Consider the following 13,230-nt stretch of genomic DNA (forward strand, 5'->3'; position numbering starts at 1 on the left):
AGGATTACCTCCACTGCCGCATGCCAAGTGATGGTGCCAGATTTATTTATGTGGGTGATGGCAAACCAGTCGACGTGGAAACAATTGGCAAATTTAGATTGTTGTTAAGGACTAGATTTTATTTAGATTTAGAAGATACTTTTATTATATCATCATTTAGATAGAATGTGATTTCTATTTCTGTATTGAATAAATTTGGTTATTCATGTTCATTTAGAAATGAAAAATTTATTCTTTTTCTTAATTTAAATTTAGTTAGTTCTAATTCTTTATCTGCACATGATAATCTTTATTCGTTTGATACAATTACTTCTTATAATGAATCATTGCATGTTGGCATAAGATATATAAAGAGAAAATTAACCAAGGAGAATTCCACTTCATTATAGCACAAGAGATTATGTCACATTTTTTAAAGGAGAATTGAGAGACTTGTGTCAGATGAAATTATAGATCCCCTTACTTTTACAGATTTTGATAGATATGTCTATTGTATCAAGGGAAAATAGACAAATATTAAGGGATTAGATGCCAGCAGGGCTATGGATGTATTAGAACTCATTCATACAAATCTTTGTGGACCTTTCCCTACGTTTTCTTAAAATGGTTAACAATATTTCATAACGTTCATAGATAATTATTTAAGATATGACTACTTATATCTCATTTATGAGAAGTCCTAGTTCCTGAATGTGTTCAAGAATTTTAAAATAGAAGTTAAGAACTAGTTCAACAAAAAGATTAAAACTGTTAGATATGACCGTGGTGGTGAATACTATGGTAAATCTGATGGATCATATGAACAACGTCTAGGGCCTTTTGCTCGATTCTTAGAGGAATGCGGTATTGTCCCATAGTATACCATATCCGGTCCTCCTAGCATGAATGGTGTTACTAAAAGGCAAAACAGAATACTTAAGGATATGATGAGGAGTATGATTAGTCATTCCATCTTACCTGAATCACTCTGGGGAGAAGCATTAAAGACCGCAACATATTTACTCAACCGAGTTCCAACTAAAGTGACTACGAAGACCCCTTATGAGGTTTGGATGGCAAGATGCCTAGTTTGAGACATTTGCACATATAGGGATGTCTAGCTGAGGTCAGACCTTATAGATTATAGGAAAAGAAGCTAGACTCCAAAATTGTTAATTATTATTTTGTTGGTTATTCTGAGTGATTCAAGGTTACAAGTTTTATGATTTTACTACTAAGATCATTTTTTAGAAAAAAAATACCCAGTTCTTTGAGGATGTTGAGTTTGCAATGGGAGAAAGAGTTCGAGACCTTGTCTTTAAAGAGGAGTAAGTCAATATTCCTATTTCCTCAGTTGTTCTTGACAATGATCAGAATCATATTTTTATACTTAACATTGTTCAAGAAACAACTTTAGATCAAGACAATGTCATAGTATCTCCCGTTTTTATTTAGGAAACTATCCTTAAAGTACAAACTTCATACCCTGAAGAACTTATGCCATTAAAGAGATTCACTAAAGAGATGAGAAGTATAATTTTAGATGATTATATTGTACATCTCCAAGAACATGAGTTTGATATTGGTACAGTGGAAGATGATCCTATCAACTTCTGTCAAACTATGGAAAGTTTTAACTCTCACAAGTGGATTAATGTCATGAATGAAGAGATAAAGTCCATGAAGGACAATGACGTTTGGGATCTTGTTCTATTGTCTAAGGATGCGAAACTCATTGGTTGCAAATGGATATTTAAGACCAAGAAGGAATCGAAATGTAATGTGGAGAGGTATAAGGCTCATCTTGTTGCTAAGGGCTTTACACAGAAAGAAAACATCGATTATAAAGAGACTTTCTCTCCAGTTTCGCCGAAAGACTCTTTTAAAACTATAATGATTTTAGTAGCACATTTTGATATTGAGTTACATAAAATAGATGTTAAGACAACGTTTCTCAATGGTGACATTGATGAAACGATTTATATAGTGCAATAAGAAAACTTTATATCCGACGATGCACAGCAAAAAATTTGCAAACTAAAGAAATTCATATATGAACTTAAGCAGACTTCCCGTCAATAATATCACAAATTTCATCAAGTTATCATCTCGTTTGGTTTCGAGATAAATTTAGTGAAAGATTGTATATATCACAAGTTCAGTATGAGTAAATATATTTTTCTGATTTTATATGTCGATAACATACTACTTGCCCATAGTGATATAGGTTTATTGCACGAAACCAATAAATTTCTGACAAAAAAAATTTGAGATGAAAGACATTGGAGATGCCTCTTTTATATTAGGGATCCAGATACACTGGAATCGCTCATAGGGTATTCTTGAATTATCACAAAAGAGTTATATTGAAAATGTTCTTAAAAGGTTTGACATGCAAGATTGTAAACCAAGTGACTCCCATATGTCTTGTGTATGCATAAATTTGTACGCATCCGAATATTGCGCACATTGTTGGATGTTAGGTAGATATTTAAGCAATCCAAGTATGTATCTTTGGAAGGCATCCAAATGTGTCATGCGGTATCTACAGAGAACAAAATATTATATGCCTACATACAGGAGGTTAGATCAGTTGAAGATTATTGATTATTCTGATTCTGATTTTACCGGATGTTAAGATAGCAGAAAATCTACATCATGCTATATTTACTTACTTGTTGGGGTATTTCCTGGAAGATTACTAAACAAACACTTGTAGTCTCTTCTATTATGGTAGCAGAGTTTGTAGCATGCTATGAGGCATCCAAGCATGGAATACGGCTGCAAAATTTTATTACTGGGCTGCCAATTGTTGATTACATAAAAAGATCATTAAAGATATTTTGTAACAATAAATCAACAGTTATATATTTCAACAACAAGCGGAACTCGACGAAATCAAAGCATATAGATATCAAGTTACTCGTTATTAAAGAAAGAATTCAGAGTAAGCAGATATCGATAGAGCACATTGGAACAAACTCCATGATTGCGGATGCGCTCACTAAGGGATTATCACTTAAGGTTTTTCATGAGTATACTGCTCATATGGGTGTTGTATCATTAGATGATGTGTATTTTTAGTGGGAGTCTTATATCATAGTTACATTTATTTTGTAAGACATATCATTAAAAATATTTTTCAATAGAATATGAAACCAAATATCATATTACATAATGATTATTGATATTCGAAAGTAGTAAATAGAGTAAATTATATTTAAACATTCAAAAATAGATATCGATAGGGGACATTGGAACAAACTCCATGATTGCGGATGCACTCACTAAGGGATTACCACTTAAGGTTTTTCATGAGTATACTGCTCATATGGGCATTTTATCATTAGATGATGTGTATTTTTAGTGGGAGTCTTGTATCATAGTTACATTTATTTTGTAAGACATATCATTAAAAATATTTTTCAATAGAATGTGCAATCAAATATCATATTAGTAATGATTATTGATATTCGAAAGTAGTAAATATAGTAAATTATATTTAAACATTCTTTTAACTGAGATTTTTAAGTTTCAAAAGTATTTTTATAACTAAATGTGTAAAATTCAAAATACTTTTGAAAAAGTTAAAAATAAACTAACACCTTTAAATAAAAAAAACTATAATATATAATTTTTAGAAAAATAATTTTATTTTTATTAAAAATTTATACAAAATCTCAAATATTAATTCTACAAAATACTCAGTTTCTATATTTTTAAAATAACAATATTTTTATAGTTATTTTTTATTAAATATTAAAAATATTTTCATCAAAAGTGTTTTTAATAAATAATTATTTTATTAACACTTTTAAAACTCGCTAAAAAATTACAGCCGCGGCAAATATCCACTTATTTGTTGAAAATATGAAAATAAAAAATATCCACTTATTTGTTGAAAATACGAAAATAAAAAACCCTTCGAAGACCCATAATCACTTTGATCTATAATTTCTCCAAAACAAAAGGTATTATCCTATTCTCTTGATAACCTCAATACCATTGGAAAATAGTTGGCCCCTTGCATCCGTATTTGTGAAATTGTTCCATAACCACTTTCTTTTTTTGTTCGTGGACACCTCCGTTCCAACTTGATTGACCAAATACTTTTGACATTTGTAACTAATCGAGCAAGAACTCTTAGTAACACGTTGAGGATGTTCCAAGTTAATGACAAAAGATTAAGAATAAATGTAGTAATTTTACAATGATCATATTCATTTAAGCTAGGCATCCGGTTATCATCTCTAACTTTTATTCTCAGACCAATCATCAAATTTTCTGAAAACCATGTTTGAAGGACTAAAATTCTTTACCTCGTATATTCTTTTCTTATCTTTATGATATCTTCCTCTTTCCGAAAGACAACCTTGTAGAGATATCATATTCACTAGAAAATTTGTATGCCTTATATTCATAGTATTCACTATATAATTTGTATACATTATACTCATAGTTTCCCATCGTAACAAATTTTTTGAGTTAATTTTCCATTCCACTTACAAGTTCAGTATCACCTACAAATATATAATATATTAAGAAAACTATAATAAAGTTAAAGCCCAAATCAATAAAATTTTACCCCCTCTTATCCTAATATACAAAAACATACAAGCAAAACATTATGTTTAAAATAAATTAACACCTATTATATAAAAGAAAAAGAAAATCTTAACGACTTGAAAAAATAAACCCGAACAACACAAGTAAAAAAACCAACACAAATTTCATAAACGCTTAAGGACAAACTTATTTCCCATATCTTCTTATGCAAGTTTACATTGTACACTCTCAAATAATTTATTCATTCTTGTACATGGTATCAGAATATCCATAAAACAACTTTTACCACAATTATTAAATGGAGAGAGAGAGAGAGAGAGAGAGAGAGAGAGAGAGAGAGAGAGCACGTTTACAATATCAGCAGAACAAACTTGCCCAATGACTTTTCTTTTTTTTTGTGTCATTTCTTGCATTACCAACTTTACAAACAAGGTACTTGAACAAAGCTTATCTATCAAACAGATGGCCAATTTCCTGGCTCACTTCAATCATCACAAAGACATACACATTATTCTTATTCCCTGAATCAGAATAACCATATTGGAAAGGGTCAATTTACAGTTTAACACACACAAGAAAGTTGTGTAAACGCCCTAGAGCAACATTACAGATAAACCATATTGAAGATAAGAAACCATCAAAGAGAAAATTGGATAAGAATGGACCTTCCATACATACAACAATTTGACTGGCAACTGTCTTGAGATTGGCAATCGTATACTTGCAATCTGAAAAATATCTTTATTCACTATCTACTGTTACCCTTGACTTGGTTGGAGCCAGTTGGAACATGGTGCAAGTTCTCCTCGTTCCATGAAGGATGTACAGAGGGAAGTTGATAATCATCAGGTTTCAGTGACAAAGCAAAATCAGGCAACGTAGGTGCTGTCTCCATGATTCTGTGTAAGCATCATCCACATCTCAGGTTTGTAATTCTCAACTTACATTGTCACTAAGAAAAGCTAAATAAAAGGAAATTTGTACCAATATTTTGCAATTCTGACTCAGTATTACTTACTTTTCATGAGAGTATAGATCCCGGTTTATCCGCACCTTGCTAGAAGTATCTTTCGGGATTTTCTCAGATAGATACTTCATTGTTCCCCAAAGTGGCGGATTTCTGCAGCAACACCAGGACAATTAACATAATGAAGGATCTAAAGATAATCATCCAAATGAACATATATACTCTACTAAAAGTGAAAATAATCCATCATTTAGTGCAAAAGTGCATGCAAAAAAGGGCCCAATTTTATTTTCACTGTTTAATAAACAAAAAAAAACATATACAAAACAAACATGCACAGAAATAAGACGAACTATAAGAACATAATTTATGGAACTCAGATCTTTCATCAACATAGAGAGCAATTACTAAAAGATCTCAGGCTATCACCTTCATATAGTGTACCGAAATAGGATCCACAAATATTTTCTTTTAATAGGAACAGAAGCTTTATTAGAAAGAAATGAATGAAAAAATACAAATGTGGAGAAGGATCCAGAACTCCTTCTAAAATCAATACTACTAACTTCTTAACTGCAGTAAAGGGAAAGAAAAAACAAAAAAAGAAACACACAGCAGAGACCCACTCATCTGACAAAGCTAGCATGGCCACAAATACATCGATGTTAATCAAAGAGAATCTAATAACGAAATGTATCCCTCTGAAGAAAGCCTGACAGCGTTACAAACTCCTCACATGTTTACAAGAACCGTAGGTTCATGTGCAATATTATTTCAGCAAAAAAAAATACTCATCATCCAAGAACAGGAACTAAGAAGTAATTGCTCATTTAGGAACGCTCATCAGCTATATGAGCAGAAGCAGAAGTCAACTTGGTCTAAATTTTATTGTAAATATGTTAGCAGACTACACCAAGTAAAATTATCAGAAATAATTATTAAAGAGGTTGAGTACGTTAATGCTGGTAGGTTGTCTTAACAAATAATAGTTTGTGAATTGAAGATAGGCAGGAAAGAAAGCCTGTGGAAAAGGCATAAAGCTCGTGCTAAGATTCCTCCATGACTTCGCCCATAAGTTGATCCCAGAGTCAGGATCACATCAAATTGGTAAGCATCCAGGTTGACATTGGTAATTTCAATACATTCACTTGCAGCACAAAGGATTTTTATGGAGCTGACACTGAGCTGCTCAAACTTCAATCTCAGGAAATCTCGAGTAGCAAATCTCAGGATCTTGCCGCACCTGAGTCGAGCAGTAACTGCAGTCACTAGAGACAGGAGCATGCGACTGAGGCTACTGAAAATAAAGGTTATGTGTCTCAATACACAAAGCTTGACTTCCCAAAGTTTGGCAGCAACACAGATGTGCAGGATTGGCTTACTCAACATTAGCACTTTTCTTGACAGCAGAGGATGCTAGAAGATAATAAGGTTAGTGATAGAGGTGCAATAAAAAGAAAAGCCTAAGAACAAGTCCAAATTGTAAAATTAACATAAAGTCCAATTCTCGTGCAGACAAGATTCAAATGCCACTTTACATCCATGGTTGATCCTTCTAATCAAGTCTAAACCCAATGAATCTGGTCTCCTTGAAAAGATATGAAAGTTTAGTTTCCAATGCAACAAGCTCTGATTAATTTAAAGTCTAGAGAGTAATGGCTGAGCTCAAACTGTCCAGTTCTGAAGACAGATTTATTAATCAGTTAAAGTCTCTTAGAATCACTAGACCAACAAGTTGAAACAGTAGAGTTGAAGCTGCAAACAAGGGATCAAATACTCCAGGATCAATAAGTAAGACCACAACAAACCATAAAGGCCATATATAATACTCACAAGTTAGGGAGCCAGTTCTCCTTATGCTGCAGTCATATCAACAACTATCCCTAGCACGATGATATCCGCAAAAGCTTGCCCCACATTTTTATGGATTTTCACAATCTTGGAAAAGATCGACACAATGGCATACCGCCTAAACCCACTAGCTATAGTGTGAGTTCATCCAGTCTTCCATGTATTGTATCTGAAGAAATACCATCTCAGTGAGACAATTTATTCCTCCTTGTCTCCATTCCACAAGGGTCAATTGGGACAGCTTCTAAAGAGTACAGAGCAACAAACTCGAGCAGGATAACCAAAATTTCTGGTCCACTGGGAAAGCTTATCTTGATGCATCCTGGGAGGATGTTGCAGTGCTCCAAGAGTGTTATTCAGGCATTGGTGCTTGAGGACAAGCACCATTAGAGGGGAGGAAGTGATGTCACATCCCTCAACTCCAAGTCAGGAGAGGACGAGCTGCCTGACCGAACCAGAGACCAATTTATAGGGATCTAGTACAATCATAGGATCCACGAGAAGAGCAATAAACCAAAATAGGAAAATGTTATAAATTACTGAGAAGTTTTGAGTTTAGAAGTCTCCATAACACTTTTATCTAATTAAGTCTTTGGAACAAAATAGATTTTTATGATTGGAAAACTTGTATATTTAGGAAGTTAGTATGCCTTGTAAAGTAGGAAAATCTTAGTCTAGAGCTTCCCTATAATGTGAAAACGGACTGCATAAATAAAATTATCAGAGAATTCTCATTAAACAACTTGCAGTACCTTACCTTCAGAAATTGGTGGGTTCACTCTAACACGCCCTAGGCTGTGATTTTAGATAGCCAGGAAATGAAGAAATCTATGAAAAAAGCATCCAACTTGTTCCAAGATTCCCTCGTGACTCTAAATATGCAATCCCAGACTTGGGACCCATATCAATTGCTTAATGACAACCAATAAGAACCTTGTTCAAATACTATTGTAGGTCATAACTCTAAATATGCAGAGTTATGAAAAGGAATTGGAAGACTTAGCTTCCCAAATATAGCCCTGGGGAAGGGGTTTTTTCGGAAAGGGGGGGATGGAACTCTCAAGGATCATAGAACAAAGGTCTCCTACTAAGAGAAGCTGTGAACGTAAAAAGAAAATAATCAATTAAATAAAACAAAAAGGAGGAAAGTAATATGCTTTTTATGAACAACGGTAATTTATACACTAAAAATATAGGTGAGGAAAAAATTAAAACAAATCAGCGATTCATCATTTTACCTCGATAAAGGGGAAGCTGCATTAAATGCTTCAGATGCCTTCTTTCCTTCCTTGAAATACTCATCTGCAGCTTGCAAAGCAGCTACAGCCATTCCATGTGACTTCTCTGTATTTCCCTCATCAAGTATCAAACCATGATAATAATATGCCGCAGCCTACAAACAAAAGAGAGAAGTAGCATTAGTTAAACAAGCAGAATGTCAAAATACAAATTAAGAACACATTAAATGTCAACAGTTTCCACGACCAAATGGAAGACTACTACAACTAACAGAGCATCAAGTTTTAGTTGAGTTTCCACGACTGAGTGGAAAACAATTACCCACAAGAATAGGTTCCTGGGAAAGAAGCACAACCTTAAACTTTGAATTAATTATTAAAGAGGCGAGTGGATTGCACTCCCAAGACTCAAACACATCCACCAGAGAACATAGAGAATGAGTCTTCTTCCTCACAGGGTCACCAACAAAGAAGCGATCAATTGCCACAATAATCAAACTTCAAACTTCACACTACAGGTCAAAAATTGCCTTCTTTCATCACTTGACCCAAGCTCGTGCAAGGCCCTCCTAGCTTGACATGGGGAAAGGCCCCTTTTTTCTGATCTAGCATCCTTTCTCTTTCCAGCCTCCTTACTCTATATGCATGCAACAGCTCTTCCAAGAAGGATCTCACATCCGAACCACTCATGTTAGCAGTCTTCAACAACCACCATCCATCAATTTCAATCCCCTCAAAAAAGAAAAGTACCAAAGTGATTCACAAATTCCAACCATTTCCAATTACGCCTTGAACCACAAGGAAGGACCTCTCAAATGGAACACACATTAAGGGACCAAGCCACCTTCTGACCATAAAAGCGGATGGAGAAGCACAAACACCTACCATTCTCCTAGAGACGGAAGAAATCAACCATCTTACCCCAAGGAGACAATTGAAGATGTTCTTTCAACGACTAGGAATATCCTTAAGGATATCATCATTTAGGATAGGGAAGGATCCTAACCAGAGACTCAAGGAAAAGATGCACAAAAAGATACAGACAAAGAATTTTCTCTTGAAACATATCAACCAAGAGTCTATAACCTTCAGCTTATTGGACCTCAAGGGCGCCACCTTCCAGTGATAAAACTCATGGTGTTCCCAAATTTCCACACATCAACAGAAAATCGTTGTTTGATCCAATTGAATATGGATGCCAAATACAATTTCTTGAAGTAGTCAAAGATCCACATTTATCTTTTTGATGTCTATTAACCTTTAGTAAAAGAATCAAATTCCCCTTGCAATAGCTTCACAACAAGTATCAATACTGAAATTAGTAAAAGAGTACCTTGGCTTCAAGATATTTCCATTTCACATAGAGTCGATGCTTCTCCCCCCATCCATTTGCTAATGGAAGATTCATGATGTTATCTTGAGCCTGTGAAGCAAGCAACAGGAAGAACATACTATATTTTTAGGATTTTAACTAGTCATGTTTCTTCAAACACAGAACATAAAATGTAAAAGACTATTTCTAAACAACAAGGTAAACTCAATTCTCAAATAAATTTTTACTTTAAAAAAATATTATGTAATGCATGACACAAACTAATATTTTCAAAAGAACAATAATAAGTACTTATCCTGGTCTTCTTTTTGACAAGGAATATAAATGAAAACAATCATTTAATCTTGTCTTGTTCCAACAATTTGAAGCAGGAAGAAAAAAGAACCAGAGAATCAGAAGTACATATTGATTCAGAACAAAGTAGAATTTATAAATAATCGAAATATATATAATGGTTCAGAATCCTAAGCTAATTGTACATTTTTACACTTGTTAGTTCTTTTTTGCATACTTTGTTATATAGGAGACATAACCCAGGGCTTGAACCTACCCTTCACGAAGAGGGAGAGAAGTTCTAACCAATCCTACTAAGAGTGGTTAGTTACACATGTTAGTATCTGTTAGAGAAAGAATGCCATTTGCAAGCATAGGTGCTACTTATGAAGGAAAAATGCGGAGTATGGAAATGATCTACTTCTATTGTGTCCTTTATCTTTTTATATTTGGATTATGGCTTCCAGTCTTTTAGGCGCTATTAATTAGGTAATGGCGGATTCAGTAAGAATGGACATTCTAAGCTTGGAGAGGCATCCATGGGGATAAGCATTTCAAGAAGAATGTAGATCTTATCCTTTAGCCACCTTATGAGTTATTTGGAAGAAAAGAAAAAGAAAAGGGCTTTTGAGAGCAAAAAAATTATTTTTGATAGAATAAAAAATCTTTGGTTCCAGATCCTTAAATTTTTATAAAAGGTTACATTAGCTACACTTTTGAGAACTTTTTTTTTTAAAGACTCAATTGATATTTTCACATATTTGTAAAGGTTATATATGCATTGCACCTCTTTGGTGCCTATATATAATATACTAAATTTTATTTAAAAAAAAAAAAAGAATTTGGGTTCCTGTTTATACTACTCAATATAGTTTAGTGCTAAGTGAATAAGAATATTTCCTATATAGCCTATCCAGAACAATAAATTATCTGCCATATAGTCTATTCCTATATAGGTAGGTTTATTATAGTCGTTGGAAAATATATATTACGTGTAATTAGGGTTAAGGGCATAATAGTAAAATATCAAGATGTAATTAATTGTAGGTTTCCTTTTCTTATACTCAAGAACATGTAAAAGCACAACCATTCTAGAACTGGTGATGGATGTTCTAATCTCCTACGCAATCATAGATTGGTTGTTGGTTAGCAAACATAGAATCTCCTAGCATCAGTCAGGTTTCTAGAAGGAAGCAAACAGTAGTTACCCTCCACTAGGCAATAGGACATATAAAGCATCTCACAATCTAAAATAGCAAATTATTTCCTCTATTCTTATTTCTTGAAAGACAAAATAAGATAGAATAAACTTTAAAATTAAGTTCATTTGTGATTGCAGTTATAGACAGAATGTTATTAAGAAGGCCAAGGACATGAAGAACTAATGAAAAATGTAGCGGAGAGAATGCAAATAACAAGTTTCCAGTTATAGGAGATAAAAGCTCCGTTTGGTCAAGCATTTTGATTTTTTTTTTTCTGAAAAAATATTTCATTTTTGAGAATTTATGTTTGCATATGTATTTTTTATTCTTTTCCCCAAAACTATTCACTTGGAATGAGAAATTTTAGTTGCTTCGAGAAAGCAACCATGCTCCCAATAAAAATAAAGTAACCAAATTTGCTTGGAGAGGCATCTTGAGTTGTTTTGTTGCATTGTTTTTCTAAAAACATTTTGAGTTGTTTTTTTCTCAGAGTAATAAAATTGCTTTCAATTAAAACAAATAAAAATCATTAATAAGTTTTATACTTACTTTATATATTCATAGTCTGTCTAAAAATTTAATTTGGAATATATAAATATACATACACATTTCAACTTCTAAAAAACAAAAATCTTCTGCACATACAATATAATTATATTTATTGCTACTAGCTTCTAGAATTTCAAGGCATCTTGTGAACATGCTGAATGAAAGTATAGATGGTAGTCTAATTCAATAATTCCTACCGCAGACAACTCAATTCCGCAAAGCATTATGCTATAGCCCTTTCTCCTCATCTAGTCGCATGCACCTTATCATTATTATTTTATAACAAAAGAAGTATTATTATGAGGAGAAAGAAAGTACATATGTCGAGGATAAGACATCCTCCTCGAAACTTCAACTAGAAGAATAGAAAAATCAAAACGAAAACTCAAAATACAAAAGACCAATTGGTGTTGACGAAGATTGTCAAAGAGTAGTAATGGAGGTTATTGAAGGGCCCTTGGGTGGAAATGTTTGCAGTGTGTCGTAGTTTGAGAGGGAAAATTATACTTTGCATTACAATTACGATTAGTTTATATACAGGAGCTCTAGCTTTTAGAAATGGAATCACACCCCATAACCTGTGGGATATTCACATCCCATAATCTACAGAATATTTTCATCCCATAATCTGTGGGACATAACACCACAAAAAAAAAAACTAACCAAATCAGCCTAATTTTAGGGAGACTATCTATTATATTCAGACTTTTCTAATTTAATCTATACATGTGTAAAACACATTCTTCCACACTCCCCCTCAAGCTAGTGAATATTCACCATTCCCAGCTTGGATACAAAACTCTCAAACACTGAACTACTTAACCCCTTGGTGAGTATATCAGCAAGTTGGTCATGTGTAGATGCATAAGGTATACAAATCAGTCCACTATCCAACTTTTCTTTGATGAAGTGTTTATCAATCTCGATGTATTTTACTCGATCTTGCTGCACTGGGTTGTGAGTTATGTTGATTGCAAATTTGTTATTACAATAAAGTTTCATAGGGTCATCTCACGTAATCTTCAGATCCTCTAAAACAATCTTCAACCATAATAGTTCACATACTTTCTGAGTCATTTCTCGATATTCTGTCTCAGCACTAGACCATACTACCACATTTTGTTTCTTACTCTTCCAGTCACCAGATTTCCACCAAGGAATGTGCAATAATCTGAAGTTGATCTTCCATCAACAACTGACCCAACATAGTCAGCATCTGTATATGCCTCAAGAACTAACCCTCCATTCCTCTTGAAAATGATGACTCTACCT

At 33.5% G+C, this 13,230-nt stretch overlaps 1 protein-coding gene across 7 annotated transcripts in view; it reads right to left on the bottom strand.

Annotated features, from left to right (window-relative positions):
* Positions 1 to 4,902: 4,902 nt before the first annotated feature.
* LOC110807560 (Endosomal targeting BRO1-like domain-containing protein) overlaps positions 4,903 to 13,230 on the bottom strand; it is a 34,601-nt gene continuing 26,273 nt past the window's right edge. For 6 of the 7 annotated variants that reach the window (XM_088211999.1, XM_088211997.1, XM_088211998.1 and 3 more), the window contains 4 exons: positions 9,935 to 10,024; positions 8,602 to 8,756; positions 5,564 to 5,665; positions 4,903 to 5,444 (listed from right to left, as the gene is read on the bottom strand). In XM_088211999.1, the coding sequence (XP_088068125.1) occupies positions 5,294 to 5,444; positions 5,564 to 5,665; positions 8,602 to 8,756; positions 9,935 to 10,024 (498 nt within the window). In that variant the 3' untranslated portion in view covers positions 4,903 to 5,293. Of the gene's footprint in view, positions 5,445 to 5,563; positions 5,666 to 8,597; positions 8,757 to 9,934; positions 10,025 to 13,230 lie in introns of those variants that run through there. The other variant, XM_088212001.1, reaches the window with a different exon arrangement.

The sequence above is a fragment of the Carica papaya genome, chromosome 9 (assembly GCF_054855325.1).
Source record: "Carica papaya isolate Zhongbai chromosome 9, ASM5485532v1, whole genome shotgun sequence".
Taxonomy (NCBI): domain Eukaryota; kingdom Viridiplantae; phylum Streptophyta; class Magnoliopsida; order Brassicales; family Caricaceae; genus Carica; species Carica papaya.